Below are 22,331 nucleotides of genomic sequence, written 5' to 3' on the forward strand. Positions count from 1 at the left end.
CGGTCCATCAATCAATGATCGAGCGGATCGCGAGCGGCGCGGGGATCGATGAAACGTGGCTTACGGTCGGTCGTACGCGGATATTGCGGGGGTGCCGCGAAGAAACGCGCCTTCCGGGAGAAATAAAACGGGGAGGGGTCGTGACTCGCGTTCAGATTGCCAGGTTTCTCAAATCTGGAACCATTCTCTGATGGGAATTTATAAAACTTCGTGTTTACCGTGTCTCTGTGTATGTGCATGAAAGCAAACTACTTTACTTAACTTATTTCAACCCCCTCTAACAAGAAAAACCAATTGTTACGGAGTAAAGTTAGTAATTAGAGTCTAGTTTATATCAGAATTCGATAGCACTGTCAATAGCTACCTTAAAGGACCTTTTCCTTAAATAGAAATTTAGAGTGACTAAACTCTGCGGTTACTGAACAAGAGAAGGTAATAACACACAGATTCATATCGCGGTAATGGAATTAATCCATTAAAATAGCAAAGAGCGACATTCCATTTGGCGTTTTCGTTTTTGTCCGATTAGAGTATGGAATGAAACTGACCGCAAGCAAAATTGGCGAATGAAACGTGTTCCAACCGCGAAGTCACCCCTTAATGGCTCAATACCATTATCTGAGGGGGAAAGAATTTTCGTTTCTATCTTATTCGGTTTTAAGGTCGAACAATCCGTTACGTTCGATCGAGCCTCGATGCTCGACGTTTACGCGGGTTCGTCAGGTTTTATCGGTGGCGATTTTCGAACGAGGGTTGAAACGAATCGCGACAGCGCGTCGAACGTACCGGAACGTAACCGTGAATTACAAAATTAGAGGAGGTGAAACGCGGGGATCGTTACGGGGCACCCGTGCAGGAAGCGAAGGCGGCGTCCACGTTTGTTCTGTTTAGGAAATTGGAGGAAATGAAATTGTATCGTTCGCAGAGCAGCCGCGCTCGCTTGCTCCCCGCTAATTGAACGAATTCGCGTTCGCCTCGTTGTCAGAATATTTAGAGAGCTGCCTAGCCAACGGAATTGCGTCGTTACCGCCGTGAATTTTATTCCGCGAGCTCGTCCCGGGTTTGCTGAGGAGTGCTCTGGTAAACAGGAAGGTAAAATGATTAAACCACGCGTCCCAGTGGCCTGTTCCAATCTTTGTCGCTGTCGCTACAATCTAATTTTTTCATAATCGTCGCACTCTCATACGGGAATTATTTTTTCTTTCCGTTTCCCTTGAAACATTTAATCGTGATTCTTTTTAAAGAGTTAACGCATTGGTCGTGCAAAAAGGCAGAACCATTTTTGAGAATAAGTTTCGTTAAAGATATATTCAAAAGAAAATGATTAGTAAATTTATTTATGAAAGAAAATTTAGAGATAATTGTAATTAAAAAATGGTTTCAGTTCGTTAATTTATTTAAGTGATAAAAGAAAATGATATTGTTAATAATCTACCGGAATAAACTTCCGTTATTAAGCTTTCATCTTTATTATTTTCGCTGAGGAAACACGGCAACACGCACCTGCAATGCAGTGGATTCGCTTGCAGATTCGTGAACCACCTGTCTGGACTCTGGGAAACATTAATCTGCTGGTAAGTGGTTAGGGATCGTGTTTGAACTCTGACGATTAGGCATCTTAACTATGGGACAAGCAATTTACCGATTCGACGCGATCTTCTCGCGAAAATTAATTCCAACCGCTATTTAGCGACAGTGAGAAAAAGGTGATTCAATCTCGATAGTCGAGAATTTCTTCAAATTTCATTCCAGAAGTAAGAACATTTCTCCACCACGACTGCATTCACGGTTCTGTTTTATTCGAAATTTTAGCTACGACGCGAGAAAAGAATTTCCTCAGGAATATCTCGTATCGCCACGAAGGAAATATTTTCATTTCATCCCCTGTAGAAAATATCTTTGACATCCCTAAACAAAAAACGTTCACTAACAAGAAGTACTCTAAGAATTTTACAACGTATACATCGATCTATCGATATTCAGTACATTCTCTTCTGAATTGAAATAATTTTCAAATCTATCAGATGAAAGAGAAATTTTTACGGTCGAACGATCAAGAATGAAAAGCGAGCGACAAGCAGAGAGCAGGTCGCGTCAAAGCAAGCTCTTCGAAATGAACTTATCTACCTAATCAGATTCTGACGCTTCAAACGGCGACTTTTTCCCGTTGCCACCGCGCGCGAGATTTAATTACGAGCACTGTCCCCGTCGAATTTATGGGCCGCTGCCGTTCAGTTTAATTAAAAGCATTCCGGACAGGCCGTTTCTTCGTTCGTCATCGACGTTTAATATTCGGCCCAGGGAGTGTGATCGAACCATTAACGCAATTAAGAGCAGCGGGAAAAGTAATTCTTCCTCCCTCTCGGTCGCCTGGTTTAAACTCGCCCTCTCTGATTGCGGTCGAGCTTGTCTAACAGCGTTACCAGCGAAAGTGTTCGATAGCTTTTGGCTGTTCGTCGAATACTCAGCCATAAATTTCATTCTCAGCAATTAAACGAGACGAGCAATGAAAAAAAATGTCAGCAATTAAGAAATTTCATTTACAACTCCAAAGAGGAAATTTAATTTCAATCAAAATTGAAATGTCGAATAATCGTGATAAAAGCTTCTTAATGAAAGGTGAGAGATAATCGTTTACGGAAAATTTGGTTTTTTTTTCAAGATCGAGCGAGAAATGTAATGAGAAATAACAATTTTCGCGCGAACTAAATTGAAACGGAAAGTCGTTGTATATTTTGCAGGACATAAAAATCAAGGTATAGTGGAGGCAATTGCCTGCGGCGGTGGCACAAAAAGGAAACTTTACACATTCGAAAACGAGAGGGTACACGGTTACGATACTCGTGCGAGTAGAAGAGGTTCGTATCTGGCCAGACAAATAACATCCTTGAATGCACGGGAAAAGTACGCGGTTAGAAAAGTGGAACAGGATCATATTTGATTCAACAACCGGAATTACTTTAATCAGACCGACTGTCAGTTATCTCTGCAATAGAGTAAGACCATCTTCAGTTAGACATCCAAAAATCATCTATAACAAGGACATATACGTAATAATTCTGACTGTTAGTGTTTCAAATAATTTACGTTTAATTTTACGAGAAAAGAAGTTAATAAGCGAACAAATTATATTATTCAGCTAAAGTAGAATAGACTCGTTTCTAGTCAGACGCGAGAAATATTTTCGCTTTCGTGTTGTTGTTTATAAAAATTCCACGTTGTATAAAAAGCAACTGAAATTTAAAGAATCGAAACACGTGTTACTGTGACGTCGCACGCAAGAAATTTATCGACATTTCAGCGAACAGGAATGGAGAATGACAAACAAACAGTTCTGTCGCACGGAAAAACGAGCGTTGGGAAAAGTGGACGCGCAATTATTTCACGTGGAATCTGTCTGTCGTTTTTTTCAACGGGCAAGGTTCAAAGGAATTCTGCACGGTCTTTGGAGAAGCTACGTACAGCCGCAATTCGCGTTGAATGTCGCCTCGTGTCGATACTTAGCGGACACTTTGGCGATTTTTGTTTTCCCCTCGCGTCAATATCAGGATGAATCGTTTAAAACAGAAGCTACTGGTTACGTCGATAAAGAAAAAGAAAACATTCGCCGTCGATAGCGCGATCGTATTACTGGTACGAAAGAAATTTTTTGTATCGAGTCACGTCGGTTTATGCTGTTTAATTATACGAACAGATATTAAAAAATTTAATTGCTACGATAATTGCGTCTGCCTCGTTTGGAAACCGATAATTATTGGTAGCCATCATTCGTTATTTTAATTGTATTGTATTATTATTATTATATTCTTTAATTTACTATAATTAAATATGGATTTTGCAGAAATTGCTAAATTTTCATCACTTGATTCGATTAATATCGTAACAATTGGATAACACAGTACATTTAGTTGATTAGATATGGCCATTGTTACTAGCTATAATAGACCTGTTCTACTTGCCCGAGCGTGGCCAATCTCATTCTACCGCCAGTGTTACAGATAACATTCTATTTATCCTGGTCATACATTTGTTCTACTTATTGGAGTAGACCACGCAAGGCTATACAACTGGCCCAGCCAGGTCTGATACGTAACCGTTCTACTTGTCTGGCTACACGCGTCTGCATCCCCTTTTCCTTATTCCCAATAACGATGCGTTCTACTTGTTCCTCTGATCCATAGAAACTTCTCCATTTTAAATCCACCAATATTATCCGCAACCATCGATTGCACAGCCCAGCAATTTCCATCGAACCGAAACCCGCTACTAAATTTCACCAACAACTCAATTTCGACATAATCAATTTCACGCGTGGCAATAAACGGCTGGCACTAAACTCGAGCAAGACTCCGATCTCCGCACGCCAATCAGGTCCCCGTGGCAATTTTCAAACGCTAGACGACGTCAGCCCTCCGTTTCTATCACCGCGAGCGACGGTATTCCTATCTGCCACCGGAAACACAACCGATAACTTACCCGACTGCCTCCCTGTAGAAGACGCTGAAGAGCACTATTCCCACCCCCGCGCCAGCTTGGACGACCATCTCGACGAACTCTCGCCGTTTCCTGAAGTAATGGCCCAGCATCAGGCCGGCAGTTTCCCTGACGAGGCCAGCCCCGGTGCCCAGCACCACGCCGTAGCTGTTACATTTTGCAAACGGTGAATCGTTTCAGCCTCGCGGCACCCAGCGCGAGGATTCGCGGCGGGGATGCGCGTGAAAAGGGTTGGAGACGAGACGGGGTTTTGGACGATTTCGACGTGGCTCGCGCGAGATACGCGAATCGCGAGGGGGTGGCTGGCGAAGTTTCAAGCGACACGGGATTTACGAGCGAACCTCGTCTCACTGAGAAATCCGTGAACGACGTTGTTTATTTGTCGCGGAGGAGAGCAGAGGTGGTAGAGGCTGTCGAGCGTTTATACGCCAGGAGATACGCGCCAGGGATATCGCGAGTGGCTGTTCTTCGAGGCTCCAAAAGGTGGATTCGGGGATCGTGGCTCTGTTCAGCCCGTCGAGCGGATTTTTCTCAGACCCGCGCGAATGGATTACGACCGCACCGTTCAGCGTGATTAGCTTTGCGAATGTTTTTTGTTTTCCAAGTTCTTCCGGGTTTTCTTTTCGTTTTATTTGAATTGAGTTTTTTCACCCCCACTGTATTTATTCGACGAAACTTTGTAAACCCTTTATCTTCCGTTCGCACGATGGAAGATCCAAGCATGAAACGAAGACTGATCGTCTTCGGTTTGCCGATCGAAGGGCAGTATCTCAAGGGAGCCACAGGTTCATTCTCGCCTGTTCTCGTCTATCCCTTGACATTTTTCACTTCCTCCGCTCGGCGTTCTGGCAGAGGGAAAAAAAGCCACGCGGTAATTTGTCTTGCTTCTGCTTCGAACGGTAAACAGAGACACGTAATTGTTTTAGCCGGGAGAAATTAAGCGGAACTCGAAGGTACGCGAGGAATCGATTCGTAGAAACTGCGGAAAATTCGAAATCAGCTGTTGGAAATTTCAGCGAGAAACAAAATAAATATATCATGGAAATGGACATTAAAATACGATGGCCCTTCGAGTTTTTGATGACGAACGCGAGCGTTACGATGGGAAATGTCTTTCAGCGGGAGTCTACTCGAAGAACGCAGAGTTGCGCCTTTAGGGGACTTAAATCGTGATATCGTCGGAGTTTGTTGCGTTTCCGGTGAATTATTAATCCTTCGCTGGCGAGCGTTCCAGCGGAAATTGAAGAAGTTGAGATCGCACGGTATTTACAAAGTGAAGTAAGAGACAAATAAATATACTTATACGCACGTATTAAAAATGGGAGTTTCTTCGAGCATCAAACTCGCGGAAAGTTTTTAGTTGGGTATATAATACACGACGACGGTGGGATTTTGCAAAATTTCTCGACGTAAGGCAGGAAATTAGATAGGGAAAATGGATAATTGGCATCGTTCATGGTTATCTTGCGCTCGAGAAGACTTCACTAAAATTAATTATAAACCCACTTAGAAGTAATTAAAGCTATTTCAGCGCAAGGGGATCGTCTCAATTTTCCGAATGAAATCGTGGAACATAGCAGATTCGATAATAAAAAATGTTCAAAGATACCGTGACGCGTAAATAACGTTTAATTAATGGAAGATAGAGGCGAGACGAGACGAGAGGGAATGTTAGAGGATCTTCGTGGAAACGAGCCGTTTCCTCGAGATTGAGAGGCGTTTTACTCACCTGAGGAGCACCTGGTGCAGTTCCGCGGCGAACGACGTGAAGAGGGAAGCCAATGCCAGCACGAGACCGCCGATCACCGCCGTGAGTCTTGTACTTCCACGGCGACACGCGCCCACGACCAAGGGTGCCGAACCACGGGAGACCGCAGTGCTCAACGCGCCCACCCACGCTGAAACGTTAATTCGATGGTTACTTCGAGGCGAACACGTGAAACTGCCATCCCCCTCGAGCGTGTTTAGCGGGGTGAACGAGGGCTTCCTGGCAACCGTGCTTTTCTATCGAATCGATTTGTCGCGCCTCGAGTGTTACCCTCTAAGCTTCTCGTTTCGAGTGAAATTACGATTTACCGTATTCTTCTGCTTTCGTATAGTTTCTTATGTCTGAATCGTAGTTCCGAAGGCGTACAATTTGTTCAATTCCTATTCTAATATCGCAGAATACATTTTCTGTTTCGAGTAGGCAACTTATTTGTGGCAGATCTGATTTATCATTTGCGTATACGATCAGATATGCGTGCAATTGGGCTTCTTTCTGGATGGTCGGATAATAAGTAACTCCAGAAAATTCGTGGAAATTTTAATGAAGTGTATCGGCCTTTTGCGTTTCAAATATTCGATCCTCTGAATCTCCTCGTTATATAAAGCCACCCTCATTAGAGATTCAATTTGTAGTATTACCAAAATCTATTCAACATAATACAACGGATATAATCTCCTCATCAAACGACTCCAAATAATCCTCGATTCGTAATCACCATTTGGTTCGTTCGCCGTTATTCAGAGTACAGAACCCGTTGATTCAGACTATATGAATAAAAGTCGATGTACATCGGCGCACGGTCAGAATGCCGTTCACAAATCTCCCTTGCATCTCGAATTAAAAACACGGTTCCCCATTGGAATCCTCGAAAATCGGACAAACGGCGTCGTTATTCAACCCCCTCGTTATTCACGACCACGTTGATCGAACGCAATAAAAATTCGCGAACGACGGCCCATTAGCAACGAGGATCTCGCGGAGTCTCCGAAACCAGCCACCCCCTATTCTCCTTGGTCGAATGGGGCGAGCCAACGTCGGACAATAAAAATTCCAAACGGTCCCTCTTGTCCTGCAAATCGGTTCGCGTTTACTCGCGTACTGGTGAAAACCATCGCGTTACGTACACGCTCGAGCACTCTAGTTTTCTGCTTCGTAAGATCGCCTCGCGAGTAGTTCTCTGTTCGTTCGAGATTCGACTTTTATCGTCACGCAACGAGACAGTCGGGATAAATGCTAAGCCCCGTCGAAATCTCGATGGTCCCTGTGTTTTAATATAATATTTTAATGTTAACTAGATCAAGACATTCGATAGCTACTTAATTTTTACGAGTATCGAGTCAAACGATACAATTTCTCCGTAAAACATCCGGTAAGTGATAGAAAGATACCCTGTAAGGGTATAAATGTACCTTTAATTTGTAAAAAATGTATAAAAAATTATGTATACCTTTGCAATAAGTTGTAAAGAGCATAAATGTACGATAGAAATATGAAAATTAATAAATTGTGGGCTGGTATAGTGTAAAAATTGATTTTGTTAACTCGCGATCTTCGATAGAGTGGGGGAATGACGACACTGGGGACGGGTGTATATAAGCAAGTGCGAGACTGTCAAGAGTCTTTTGGCTGTCTGGACGCCGAGGCGAGAAGGTCATGGTGAAGATGCGAATGGTTGCTGCTGGTGGCTAACTGTGGTCGAGCCAAGGGTGGTGGACTCTGGTGGAGGATTGTGGACGGTGGTGAATGACAGTGGACCACGGTGGACTAATCAAGGGTAGTGGACACTGATGGAGGATTGTGGACGGTGGTGGATGACAGTGGACCACAGTGGACTAGTCAAGGGTAGTGGACACTGATGGAGGATTGTGGACGGTGGTGGATAACAGTGGACCACAGTGGACTAGTCAAGGGTAGTGGACACTGATGGAAGATTGTGGACAGTGGTAGATGACAGTGGACCACAGTGGACTAGTCAAGGGTAGTGGACACTGATGGAGGATTGTGGACGGTGGTGGATGACAGTGGACCACGGTGGACTGGTCAAGGGTAGTGGGCACTGATGGAGGATTGTGGACGGTGGTGGATAACAGTGGACCACAGTGGACTAGTCAAGGGTAGTGGACACTGATGGAAGATTGTGGACAGTGGTAGATGACAGTGGACCACAGTGGACTAGTCAAGGGTAGTGGACACTGATGGAGGATTGTGGACGGTGGTGGATGACAGTGGACCACGGTGGACTGGTCAAGGGTAGTGGGCACTGATGGAGGATTGTGGACGGTGGTGGATGACAGTGGACCACAGTGGACTAGTCAAGGGTAGTGGGCACTGATGGAGGATTGTGGACAGTGGTGGATGACAGTGGGTGGTAGTGGACAGTGGTAGCCGGTAGTGGACGACGATGGATGGCGATGGAGTGGCCAAGGATAGTGGATACTTGTAAACAATTGTGGACAAGCGGTTGATAGCGGTGGACGGTGAGTGAACAAATTAGAGATTTAACTATTCGCTGGTGGGGGTGCAATTCTATTCAATATTTTTGGATTCGAAGAAACCAAAAGTATAATGCAATTAGTAGTACATTATTGGGTCCCTGCGTAGTCACCTCCACGGGGTGGGCCTGGGCCCTTGGTACCGTTTTCGAGAGACCGGTCTCTCGAAAACAGTATCAAGCTAAGGACTACGTGCGTAGATTTAAGTATAGTTGTAAACTCGACGCTAAAAGTATCAGAATCAGTTAAAAGATTACGATTTACAAATTCTATTCTATATAAAGATTTCATAGACTTATTATCATTATTTCATTTATTTATTTCATTATCTAACTATTATTTCATTTATTTATTTCATTATCTAACTATTATTTCATTTATTTATTTCATTATCCAACTATTATTTCATTAATTTTGTAGTAAATTAGAATAATTTAATTACTGGTACTTTTAGTATCGAGTCATTTGCAGTACAATTTAAATCTCTCAAGTCCTTTTCAGGACTTTGAAAGTTTAAGTTGGATTGCAAATAGTTTAAGTTAATTTTAGTGAACATATCTGTACATTCACATAATGTAATTTTATAAATATGTAACCTGAATCCCTTCTATCCTGACATCCCTAATTTATCTCAATCGAGGATAATTATGGTCGGTGCTAATCATTTTCTTGGTTATTATTCTCATTATTTTTTTATAAACACCATTGGTTGGAATTAGAGACGTTTAAAACAATCTTGCATAATCTGTAGTTATTTTTCTATCTCTCTGCGGTGTTTGTTTGACTGACGGAGGATTGTTTGACTGGAAATCGACTTCATATTTACTTTATTTTAATTTCTGCGTTTCTAAGTTTTACCTTTTCCAAAATTCTTTCTCAAATTATTATCAAGAAAAGTATTTTCTCTGAAATTGTTCTCGTTATTCGATGGTTCGAAATCCATTTCGTTCTTAATTCACTTCAATTTCTACATTCGACGCTGGATCACAGATGAATCGCCGTTGGATCGCCGTGGGATGCGCGCGTCCTTAGTTATAAGCGCTTAGATCTAAGTAATTTAATTGTAACTGAATTGTAACAAAATTGTAAAGAAATCCATTCTCTTATCCGAAGTGAGAAATAGCCATTTCTACGCGTGTAGTCAGTACCGATAAACATGTGTTACATTCTCCCTTGAGCATTCTAAGTTTCTCCTACGTGAAATCGTTTCACGTATCTTTCCTTTTCGTTCTTTTTCTTTTCTTTTCTATTCGTTCGAGATTTAGTCTTCCATTTCCACGCAACGAAATAGTCGATGCTCAATCAAACTGATGTGGTTTTCGGAGCCCATTGAGATTTCGCAGCCCTTGTCGATTGGTACGCCCGTTGGGTACTCGACTTGGGTATAGGCTTAGTACATTGGACGCGCTCACGCGGGTTCGTTCCGAGTAGCTCCTACCCCGTGTCGCTGGGGTCTTCGGACCTGCTGTAAGACGACTTGGGGCGGTCTGCGAAGTTCGTTCTTGTCGTTGGGCAATGCGTCCTACTGCTAAGTCTCGCTGAATTCTTGATAGTAGCCGCATTCACCATTGGGGAGAGCGTGGTATCAGCTGTTTCGACGTAAGACGTGGCATGAACTTAATTTGCTCGCGATACGCGTCGGGTATGGTTCACTTAGTGGCTGATGCCGAACCATCGGGTTAGAATGCTCTCGCGGAAATGTAACACAGGTTTATTGGTACTTGTTCGTTTTAATCGCGTCGTGAATTTTATCTCAATTCTTACTTGATATTAGTTTCTTTTCTTAACTTTAATTTAACTTAATTTTATTCGAAATTTTACTAAGAGTCATCATCTTAAATATCGTACCGTAGAACACTTGAATTTTTCTAAAGCGTGAGTAGAGTCCACTTTACAAACTTCACTTTGGGTAAGATAATGGCATTCCTCGTCATCCCTTTCGTAAAATCCATACTGCAATCTCGAAAGTCTATGTTAGATTTTGGAGAATGTATTATGGACTCCGGTTCTTTGATGTTTAGAAGTAGAGTCAGTCCTCGATACCTTCTGTACCGAGAACACACAGATGTAATGGAGGGTGGATGGGATTAGGGAAATTAGGGATGGGTCCCTGCGTAGTCACCTCCACGGGGTGGGCCTGGACCCTTGGTAACGTTTTCGAGAGATTGCACTCTCGAAAACGATATCAAGCTAAGGACTACGCACGTAGATAATAAGTATAGTTGTAAACTCGATACTAAAAGTATCAGAATCAGTTAAAAGATTACGATTTACAAATTCTGTCTTGTATAAAGATTTTATAGACTTACTATCATTAGTTCATTTATTTATTCCATTATCTAACTATTATTTCATTAACTTTGTAGTAGATTAGAATAATTTAATCACTGGTACAGTTAGTATCGAGTCCATTGCAGTACAATTTAAATCTCTCAAGTCCTTTTCAGGACTTTGAAAGTTTAAGTTGGGTTGCAAATAGTTTAAGTTAGTTTTAGTGAACATATCTGTACATTCACATAATGTAATTTTATAAATATGTAACCTGAATCCCTTCTATCCTGACATCCCTAATCTATCTCAATCGAGCATAATTGTGGTCGACGTTAATCAATTCAGTGGGTGTTATTCTTATTATTTTTTTATTGTCCTGCATAATCTGTCGTAATTTCTATATCTCTGTGGTGTCTGTTTTCGACGGAGTATTGTTTGATGCCTGGACCATCGACTTAATCTTTAATTTATTTTAATTTCTGCGTTTTTAAGTTTTTATATGTGCAAAACCGCGATTGAAATCATATTTTCAAAATTCTTTTCAACTGTTTTCCGTGAACTTATTGTCAGATATTACTATCAAGAAAAGCTATTAGGAGAATCTTAAAACTGATCGTCTTTTCTTGGAAATTGTTCTCGTTATTCGATATTTCGATATCCATCTCGTTCCTTCTTCACTTCAATTTCTACATTCGAGGCTGGATCACAGCTGGATCGCCGTTGGATCGCCGTGGGATGCGCGCGTCCTTAGTCATAAGCACTTAGATTTAAGTAATTTAATTGTAACTGAATTGTAACAAAATTGTAAAGAAATCCATTCTCTTATCCGAAGTGAGAAATAGCCATTTCTACGCGTGTAGTTAGTACCGATAAACATGCGTTACATTCTTCCTTGAGCATTCTAAGTTTCCACTGCGTGAACTCGCTTCGCGTATTTTTCGTTTCTTTTTTATTCGTTCGAGATTTAGTCTTCCATTTCCACGCAACGAAATAGTCGATACTCAATCAAACTGATGTGGTTTTCGGTGCCCATTGTGATTTCGCAGCCCTTGTCGATTGGTACGCCCGTTGGGTACTCGACTTGGGTATAGGCTTAGTACATTGGACGCGCTCACGCGGGTTCGTTCCGAGTAGCTCCTACCCCGTGTCGCTGGGGTCTTCGGACCTGCTGTAAGACGACTTGGGGCGGTCTGCGAAGTTCGTTCTTGTCGTTGGGCAATGCGTCCTACTGCTAAGTCTCGCTGAGATCGCGATGGTACCCGCATTCACCATTGGGGAGAGCGTGGTATCAGCTGTTTCGACGTAAGACGTGGCATGAACTTGTTCGCGATTCGCGTCGGGTATGGTTCGCCTAGTGATTAGTGCTGAACCATCGGGTAGAATGCTCTCGCGAGATTGTAACGCAGGTTTATTGGTACTTGTTCGTTTTGGTCGCGTCGCGAATTTTATCTAAATTTGCCTCATCTTAGTTTCTTGTCTTAATTTTAGTATAACTTAATTTTGTTTCCATTTCTATTAAGATTTTTATAATAGAATATAGAATATCGTAGTGTATTCCCTTCTGCGAAACACTTGAATTTTTCTAAAGTGTCAGTAGAGTCACTTTAAAGATTTCACTTCTGATAAGAGAATGGCATTCCTCGTCATCCCTTTCGTAAAGTCCATACTGCAATCTCTAAAGTCTATGTTAGATTTTGGAGAATGTATCGTGGATTCCGCGTTTAAATTATTGAAGTAGAGTCAGTCCTCGGTACCTTCTGTACCGAGAACGCATGCATGTAATGGAGGGTGGATGGGATTAGGGAAATTAGGGATGGGTCCCTGCGTAGTCACCTCCACGGGGTGGACCTGGGCCCTTGGTAACGTTTTCGAGACACCGGTCTCTCGAAAGCGATATCAAGCTAAGGACTACGCGCGTAGATTTAAGTTTTAATTATCTGTAATTGTATAATTAATTCTCTTATACTTTAAGTTAAGTTAAGTTTAGATTTTCGCCGCTGGATCGTCGTTGGAGCGCTGAAGGATTTTAGTAATAGATATTTTAATACATTATATATGTATAATCCTTGTATCTGTATTATAAATGTATTACAATGCATATGTATCATTATATATGTATAATCCTGTATAATCCTAATATCCTTTCTCTAATATTCCCATCGTGAAGTCCATACTGCAACTTCTAAAGTCTATGTTAGATTTTGAAAAATGCATTGTGGATTTCGGTTCCTTGAAGTTCGCATTATACCTTCTGTATAATGAGAACACACAGATGTAACGGAGGGTGGGTGGGATTAGGGTTCTAGGGATATCAAGCTAAAGACTACGCGCGTGGGTTTAAGTTGTTTTCAGTTTAGTAGAACTTTTCCAAGTTCTTTTCAGATCTTTGAAACTTTCAAGTGGATTGCAAATTGCATAATTAGTTGAGCTATAGTCAAATGGATAATCTAGTTCTATGCTTCGCGAGCTCGCTTTCGCACAAGTAGTTCCATAATCGCACGTGTCTCCACCGATTTATTATCACGCGTGATCCTCTCGCGGGCTCTGTCGCGTTGTTTGCCATCGTGGTTGAATTTCCGGTTCGTAAAGTCATGAAAAAGAATCTTTTCGAGCTACCGGTGGTTCTAGTTCGCCAGCAGAGCCAGCCCCTTTTCATCGTGCAAACTAATTGGAAGAGCGTTACGCGAGAAGGCGCACACACACACACACACGCACACTCCTTCTGGACCGCGTTTAATTACTCGAATTGGCCGCGTGAATCGCACCACCGGCCCCCTAATTAACCGTAGAACAGGAGTAACGTTTCTGCAGAGGTTGGAGGCTTGGGAGAAATCAAGACCGCGGTAATTTGGGGCGGCGGCGAGGGGTGAGAATTGGATGCGCTTCTAAGGGGGTTGTTACGTGTTGATTTCTTCATCGCGAGTGTTAATGCGTATTTGCTGAAAGTGCAGAATCTTGTATGACGCGAAGTCGTGATTTTGAAATTTCTTGGTTGTACGAGAGAGCTTTTCTATGTCTTAAAGGATTTCCTGCGTAAATGGAACCGATTATTTTTTCCATTTCTGCTACCTTTTTTTTTATACAGACTGCGTAGCAAGTCTTATATCTTATGAACTTTTCAATGGCGTCCGTGGGGAGGCGTTGCAAAAGAATATCTCAACTATATTCTGCAACATGAAGGCTCTATAATGTCTAACGAATAGTTAAGAAGAAATTCTCATTGAAGAAACTGAGGGCAATGTAACGGGAGTAAGAAATCACACTCGACCTTTTTGCCCACAATTTAATATAAAACAATAGTTCTTAATGTTGGGGGCGGTGCTACGGCTACGATTTCTTTTACGTCGCTACGCGACTCTAGTGAAACTCAACTTGACCTCACAATTCTTAACGAATATGGAGGCTGCTCTAACGAACAGGGTGTTCTCGCCGAACTGTTCTAACCGAACTATATGCTAGCGTTGTTCTAACAGAACTATGTGCTTGCGTCGTTCTAACCGAACTGTCCGAATCGAACTGTCGCGAGGACGAAAATGTCGTCCCTTAAAAATGCGTATAGAAAAGGATGGGAAATCCCAGTATGAAAAGGATGGATGCACAGACGAGGAGAGTGAACGTTTCCACGAAACGTAACGGACGGAAATTGGTCATAAATAAACCAAGTTCAAGGATCTATCGTACGCGACTGGCAATGCTCAGTCGCGACGAAATCTTAAGGGAAACAATTGCTTGGCCCAGATGATGGACACAAACCAGACGGGTATCGGGTTTAGGAAACGCGCGGGCCTGGTCGCCAAGTGCTAACCCGCGGTGGCCAGACCTGCGCTGTGTCGTAGGAACGCATTGTTATTTCTTTAGAGAATTTACGACTCGAAAATACCAGGAATCGTAGCCGCCACAAAACTCTAAGAACAATATACCATATTTGTCATCCTCGATAAAAGCTACCCTCGCGAAGGAAAAAAATGGTGAATCCTGACACGCATCCCTAAAAAGGGATTTCTCGCGAGTCATGTTCCATCGCGAACGTCCGAAACCCGTCGGAAAATTCAATATCAACCGATCCACACTTAACATTCGATATTCCGTTTCCGTCGAAGCGAGCCGCGGGAGAAAATCCAAAAATTCCAAGATGCTCGAGAGGAGGCGACGGTGGTGGCGGTGGTCCCCCTGCATTATTCATTGGGCGGCTTCGAACGTGCGGGCCTTTGTTCCTCCCCGCGCCCCTAATTTTTCTCCCGTTGAACGGACGGGAACGCGAACGGGCGCAACTTCGGCAATAATTTCCGCGGGTATTAAACGGCGAACGGTGAACGGCGGATGGCGAGCAGGGGCGAACGCGTCCCTTATCGATTTCTAGTTAGGGCGGTGAGATATTAGCTGGGGCGGCTGATAACGCCGATGGCCGCACGCGGATGCAGCCGGAAAGTTAATGAGCGTCCCTGCCACGCTGGCTTTGTTCGCCCCTGCCTCGGATCGCGAAGGACCTCCGCTCGAAATTATCGTCTTCGGTTAAATATCGACGCCGCGGAATATTGGGGAAGCGGTTAGACCGTGTGTCGCGTGCGTGCGCGGTGTTTCCCTGGATTTTACGCGAAATGCAAATTTTTACGGATGCTGCTAACACGAAATGGGACTTGGCGTGGGAATGTTCGTTTAACGGATGAAAAGCTTCGTTTGGAATCGTATGAATTTTATGACAGCTGTATCGATATGTGTAGCGCGCAGGATCGAGGGCGAGATGTACCGGTTATTAAGAAATTAAGGAGCAGAGGTTGCGAATTAATAAAACAGTTTATGGGGGAAGTCTTCTCGGAGGATTCTCTAACCACAGACTCCTGAATAACTGAATTATGTATTTTTAGATGATGTAGGTAGGTGTACGTAATACCGAGACGTTCTACCTGCCCTTAATTTCGGGAAAACCAGCTTGGAATCCTGTAATCTAACTCTAGCCAGATGTGTCCCCGAACACGCGTATCTACGACATTTTAATTGCTATTTTAATACGATTAAAAGAGTTTCTCTTCTCGAGGGAAGAGCGACGGAGAAAAAGAGAAGTCAACTAAGAGAATACAGATTTAATAAAAACTAAAATATATTGCTCATTTGAAATTTAAATTGAATACCGCTCATTTTACGCGGCTACGCGAAGAAATCTGAATTCAAGGAAATTCGAAATCGCAATTTCGATGGAAATTCGGGTTAGCTCAAGCGGCGAAAAATGAATTTTAACGGTTTGGAAAGCTTCGCTTGCTATTATTTTTTTTTTTTTTTATTATACGTTCGAACTTTGCGTATCACTTCTCATCGCGTGTATAACCACTCGCTGAACTCCAATCGATGTGTACGAGTTCGATAAGCACGCTTTCGTGTTTTCCGCTCTATTAACCGGTCGATTCTGAAAAATGTTGTCGCAACAGTTTCGACAACCCTATTCATGGGGTTAAGCGAAGGGAAACTCCGTGTACGTGACCGATCCACCGTTACCTGGCTCGGTGATTAAAATCTCCTGATTAGACATTTCGCAACGGAAGGGGTCAAAGCTCGATCGAGAACGCTCTGCGTTTGATTATAAACGAAAATTCACTTCTCTAAACCTTGCAAATTTCATACAATACTAAGTCGAACCTATTTTCCTACGATTTATTTGTCGTTTATCATTTATCTAACGATAGTATCGGAAATACCGACTATTATCGTGCCTGCGACAGTTTATTCGCGCTATTCGTTTTGTCCATTTCGTTCCTTTTATTCGTTTTTATACCCGTTATACAAAACACTCCCACGCGGCGTTGTCGAAGAGGATCAGTGAAACACGGTGGACATGTCTGCTGCGATCCAACGCATTGTTATTTCTGTCAAATTTTTAATAAATACTTAATCCCTAAATATCAACTCTATATTTGTATCTCTGAAAGAGAGATAAAAAACGTTATTTTCACAGATAATTGCATCAGGTTTGTACAATTTTTTAAAGAATCAAAGAAGAGGAACTCGTGAGTTTCACGGAGAATCGATGCCAACCAAGAGAGCTGCCATGCTGACGATAGCTACACGAAAGTGTTAGCAACGGGGTCAGGGATTTCTATTAACGAAATCTTGAATTGCCATTCGATTGCGAGGGTCGTAAATTATTTGGAGGTAGCGCACGTGCGGCATCGGTTCCACTGTTTGGCCCACGAGACGCGCTCGCTCGTCGAGGATTCAGGAGGGCTTGGCTATCGACACGTTTCCGGTTCCTCTTGCTCGCGTACTTCCCGCGACACGGAACGTCGTTTCTTAACTTGCTCGCTGGTGTAGTCCCGAATCGTGTATCGGTAATCGAATTTTGATGTTCGCACGGTGGACAATAAAATGGTGGGAAATTTTTATCTCAGTTGCAGGTATTTTTCTGGGCAAGTATGTATTCAAGTATGGCCGTGAGAATGTTAATTGTGGTTTTTTGAGTGTCTAGCGATAAAGGAATTTGAGAAGCGAATCGTTATTGTTCATCGATTTCGAAACAGAATACCGCGAGTCATTAAGTTGACAAGGAGGTGAAAAAGTTTCGTCAATCAACGTCCATAATAGCTTGGAACGTGAAATATCGCGGTGATAATTCCGATAAGATTGCCTCCAAGGCTCTTTATCGATTCCGAGGGAAGTTTTCTATTAAAAACTCGTCGTACTCGTAACTCCGCCACCTGCTGATTTCGAGTTCCTCGAAAGTCTTCCGGTTGAAATGGCGAGAGGCAGAGCGGCGAGAAAGAAATTAGAGGAAACGACAGGAAGGAAGCGAGGTGATTTTAATCACCGTAAAATAAAGCGTAAACTGGTAACTAAAATTATAATTACAAGCAACAATACGCAATCTGCGCTTTAAATTCACTGTTTCAAATTTCATTACAATTTTCCTTCCAACTTTTTCTACGTTATTTATGCGGGACTTTCGAACAATTAGCTACTAAAGATATAAGAAAACTACCAGCAGGGAGTCGCGAAAGAACAAGCTTCAAAAGAGACAGGAACCCAATCACCAACTCGATTCCAGAGAATCCAAAGGGTTCTATCGAATTCTAGGAACCGGAGGGTCGTTTTGTACTCCGGTTCTATCAATCGACTTCCATTCCGTAGATAAAGGAGAAAAATGTGACGAGGAACGTAACAGGGCGGCTCGATCGGATTTCGGATGATTCACGAGCGTAATTCCTCTGCTTTGTTATCGCGTACGACAGTTCTGGGAATTCGCGTAAGACGTATCGCGTTAAATAACCGGGACACGAGCGTCCCTTCTCGAACTCATTAAACTCTTTCATCAGCCCCCTGGCGAGTAACTCCGCCGCTCTTTCGACTCTTTCTCTCGACTTTCTTCCACGGCTCTCAACTTTTGCCACGCTTCGCCGCTTGAGAGGATTCGCTACGCCCGTAGACACATGCAGACGCACTCTCGACTCGGACCAGTTACTTGTCCCTATTTTCCCACCCTTCGAATCCCTTCAACCCTGTCTTCTGAAGCGCGTTTCGCGCTTCCCTCGAAAACTTTCCAGTGATCAGCATATTTTCACCGCCTCCCTTTACTCCATCTCTCCTCGCTCGCTTGCCTCTTACTATTCATTTTTCGTTTCACTAATTCTGGATGCCGCTACTTTTTTAACTCGAGTTTGGTTAAGTTTAGCGTATTGTATGGAAGATCAGATGTACGGTGGAATTTAGATTATTGGAGTGAGTGGAACCATTGGAGATAATCGCTTCTTGTTTGATAATTTTAATGGTCTTAATAGATGTTCTTTACAGACATATTCGATTGTTTGAAATCGTATATGGTAGCTACTATATTCAGTATGGGAAATCGAAATTATAGTTTGTTCTTTAAATGAAATGGAAAACTCGTTTATGTTTAATCAAAAGTCTTCGTGCGGTTCGTTAAATAATATGTCGGAAAAATTGTAGAAAAGTGTCTGTAATAGTACAGGAATAATTCGAAAATTTAAAGGAGTGACTGCTTCTAACTGCAGCCTGTCTCGTAAAACGAAAAAACCCGGGATCGTTCTCCGCGTGCAATGCGGTGTTCGCTTAATTACTGTTTTCGCTTACACATAACCTTGCCAGGCGAACAAAAAGTGAAATTCGCCGTTCACTGCGAACAATGCATTTTCTGTGATTAATCTAACTGGTTGCTTCCAAATGATTGCTCCTAAATTCAATTGAATCGCTATAATCGTGAGATTAGCTTACATCGTTGCGTGAACCAATATGGCGTCAACGCTACACGGCGTTGCATACCAGAGCATTTACTTAAAAAATAGCAAAAGAATCGCACGATGTAGAATAATCTAAAGAGAAATAAAACTCGCTTATTTATCTGGAACCAATAAAATTGTTACGTCGAAAGCTTCCACGATCGTAAAACGATTTAGCCGTGAAACGATCGATCAACCCGTTCGCGGAAGACGTGTCCAACTACCCGCGAAAATGGATAAAAAGAAGGAAAACGAGGTGAAAAACCAGTCGACTGTCGCTATTCGTGTCTCGTTTAATTGACGCAAATATTTCCCATCGATTTCCGGTTGTTTATCGGAGGGGAACGGGTCGATGGCGGTGGCGTACGCGGGCATACATTGGGCTCGATAAAACCAGCGAACGGGATGGGAAAACAAAAGCGGGCTTAGTACGGTCTGGAGGAACGGCCGGATTAATTAATCGCGTAACCAAGTAATTAATCCGGAAGCGGTACAATGCGGTGTTGCGGGCCAAAGAACCGCTGATGCAACTGACGTCCTCGGCTCGTTTGCGGGTCTTTCGTTTCGCGATGTCCGCTCGCCGGAAAGAAACACCGTACAGTTGGAACGCGACCGTGTTTTTCTACAACGTGGACAATAATTAGACGCCTCTGCGATTATGACTAGGCGGATTCTGGTTTCTTCGAGTGTCCATTCATGGGATGTACTCATAACTCGATAGGATGCAAGAAGTTAACGAACAAGTGACGAAACATATGCGATGTGTTCGAATAAAAATTGAATGGCATAACGAATGATAGCACCATCTCATCCAGTTACAATTCCTATATAGATTAATCCCCAATACGCCAGCTAATCACTCGAAAAGAGCTCGTAGCGTTCACCGGAAGCTGGGCGACGGAACTCTCGCGCTACCACCTCGAGTCGACGTAACAGGCGTCCCGTTCTCACCTACGGAGCGGCAATCGAGAGGAGCATCGATTCGAACGCGCTCGTCAACCGCCACACACACACCACCCTCGAGGCGTTGGCGTCGAAATAAAAGCCGCGATTTTACGGTTAGAAACCATCCAGAGCGCTGGTGTCCCGCTCGGCAAACAATCTCGCTGCAAGCGTTCGCTCGCGATAATAATCATCGCTGCGGCCGGATGCCCAGCTCGCAGTCGCCGCCGGAAACGGGCGTAATATTCGCCCGCGCATTGTACGAAAGTTCGAGGGCTGCGGGGATTCTTGCCCAGCCAGGAATCGAGCTGCTGGCCGCGTTCGATTTTCGATTCTCGTGGCGGGCCGCTCGAAATCCGCCAGCGCTCGCGGTTCGCGCGATCGTTTTCGATAGTATCGCCTCTAATCGAAGAATGTTTCGAGTAACGTGCACAACATGCGTTTGAATTTTTTACGTTTATGGAGTTGGAGCAGCGATAAATGTTTCGTGGGGAGATGGAGGGGTACGAGCGAAGGGGGTACAGGTTCGCGGATTGTTCGATGTACTTAGAGCGAGGCAGTTTAATAGAGAATAATGTAGATTTCGATTTTTTACGTTTGTAGTTTCGATATAGCGTTCAAAATTTTCGTAAACGGGCGACTGTTCTCTTTGGTGGTTGAGACGAATTCTAGCAATCGTCGAACGAGGGGACAAGAGTTTGACGCGTCCACAGCGGGTGGAAGTTTTAAGTAATGTACATACATTTCAATTTTCTGCGCTCGCGTTTAGCGCGACGATAAAACTTTCACGGGGGTGTGGTGAAACGATTATTCTCTTTGAAAGTTAAATGGATTTTGGTGGCTGCTGAATTTTGAGATTCCTCGATGCGCAGCTTCGAACGACATACAGCCAACGAACAGCGATTCAAGATTCGCAGGGGGTTGAAATGACTCTTCCCTTCGGGAGCTGCGATTAATTCTAACTGTTGCTGAACGTGAACGAAGAGACAAGGGTTTAAACACTCTTCTATGCATCTGTAGCGAAGAAATTTGAAATAAATACCATACGTATATCTGAAATTCCCATGCTCTCTTTCACGAGTAATTGACGTACCCTGAAATCTTCCCTTCTTGCTGTTGATTTCGAATGAAAAATGCGGAAGTTGAAAAAATTCTTTTACGCAGCTATATGAAAAACTGTTCTACAGTGTAATCGGTTGAAGTTGCAGCAATGGAAGTCGATAATAAAGGCGTTTGGATACGTGCAACGTTGTCGATGAAGAATAGAGTCGGTCCGTATTGTCCGAAAGTTCGAGGGCCGCGAAAATTCTTGGCCCTGCGGATATTTTCCGTGGAAATATCGACCAAATTCCCTGGGCCGTTCGATTTTCGATATTCAAAACGAAAGGTTCGAGCGGCCGCGCGACGTATCCAGTGGGAACCGCGTTCGCGATTCGCGCACCGATAAAGGTTTCACAGGGGGTTGAAATATCTGTTCTCTTTGGGAGTTGAATTAATTCCAGTGGCGACTGTTAGCGGTCGGTGAATGCGTACGCGTACGTCGATGGTGGAAGATAAATATATATAGACCGAGAGATCTTTTTTTTATCAACACTGCAGCAATTAACTGTCCACAGAACTGAAAAGACGAGGGTCGATGAACTTTTAGGTAGTTTAATCATTGTCGCGTTAAATTCTGATTATCTAATTCAGATAATATAATTGCTAAAGGGTTTAGAGAGTGTTCAATCTCACATGCCAACAACTCAAATGTTAATTTATAATCGATCACAAATACATCCATTGCATCACGATTCCCTACAAAGTGTGGATTCCATCAAATGGAATCGCGAATAAATTTCCTCACAGTGGGTTTTCGCTAGCTTCGAAAAATTATTTTTCGTTCCCATCGTATCGTGTTAAATCCCGCGGAAGGGAACCGTGGAATTCGAGGATCCAAAGGTATCACCGGCCTATTCAGAAATGGTGGGATATTTCATGGGTGGAGCATGGGTTCCACGGGAATCGAGGCACGCCACGAAGTCGACTAGGTTTGCTGCAGTTCGCCAATGGCGCTAAAAATGTCCGGACTATTGAATTATTCTCAGCCGATCGAGCGACCGGGGTCGGTACCTGTTGAAGCTGAAACGGACGATCGCCAGA

General features: G+C 43.2%; 1 protein-coding gene across 1 annotated transcript in view; it reads right to left on the reverse strand.

The window, feature by feature from the left end:
* Positions 1-22,331, reverse strand: part of LOC143426529 (monocarboxylate transporter 10) — a 68,350-nt gene that overhangs the window by 11,366 nt on the left and 34,653 nt on the right. Inside the window, exons 5-6 of the mRNA XM_076900065.1 lie at positions 6,224-6,392; positions 4,477-4,641 (exon numbers count right to left, since the gene is read on the reverse strand). Coding sequence (XP_076756180.1) covers positions 4,477-4,641; positions 6,224-6,392 — 334 coding nt within the window. The remainder of the gene's footprint in view (positions 1-4,476; positions 4,642-6,223; positions 6,393-22,331) is intronic.

The sequence above is a fragment of the Xylocopa sonorina genome, chromosome 8 (assembly GCF_050948175.1).
Source record: "Xylocopa sonorina isolate GNS202 chromosome 8, iyXylSono1_principal, whole genome shotgun sequence".
Classification (NCBI taxonomy): domain Eukaryota; kingdom Metazoa; phylum Arthropoda; class Insecta; order Hymenoptera; family Apidae; genus Xylocopa; species Xylocopa sonorina.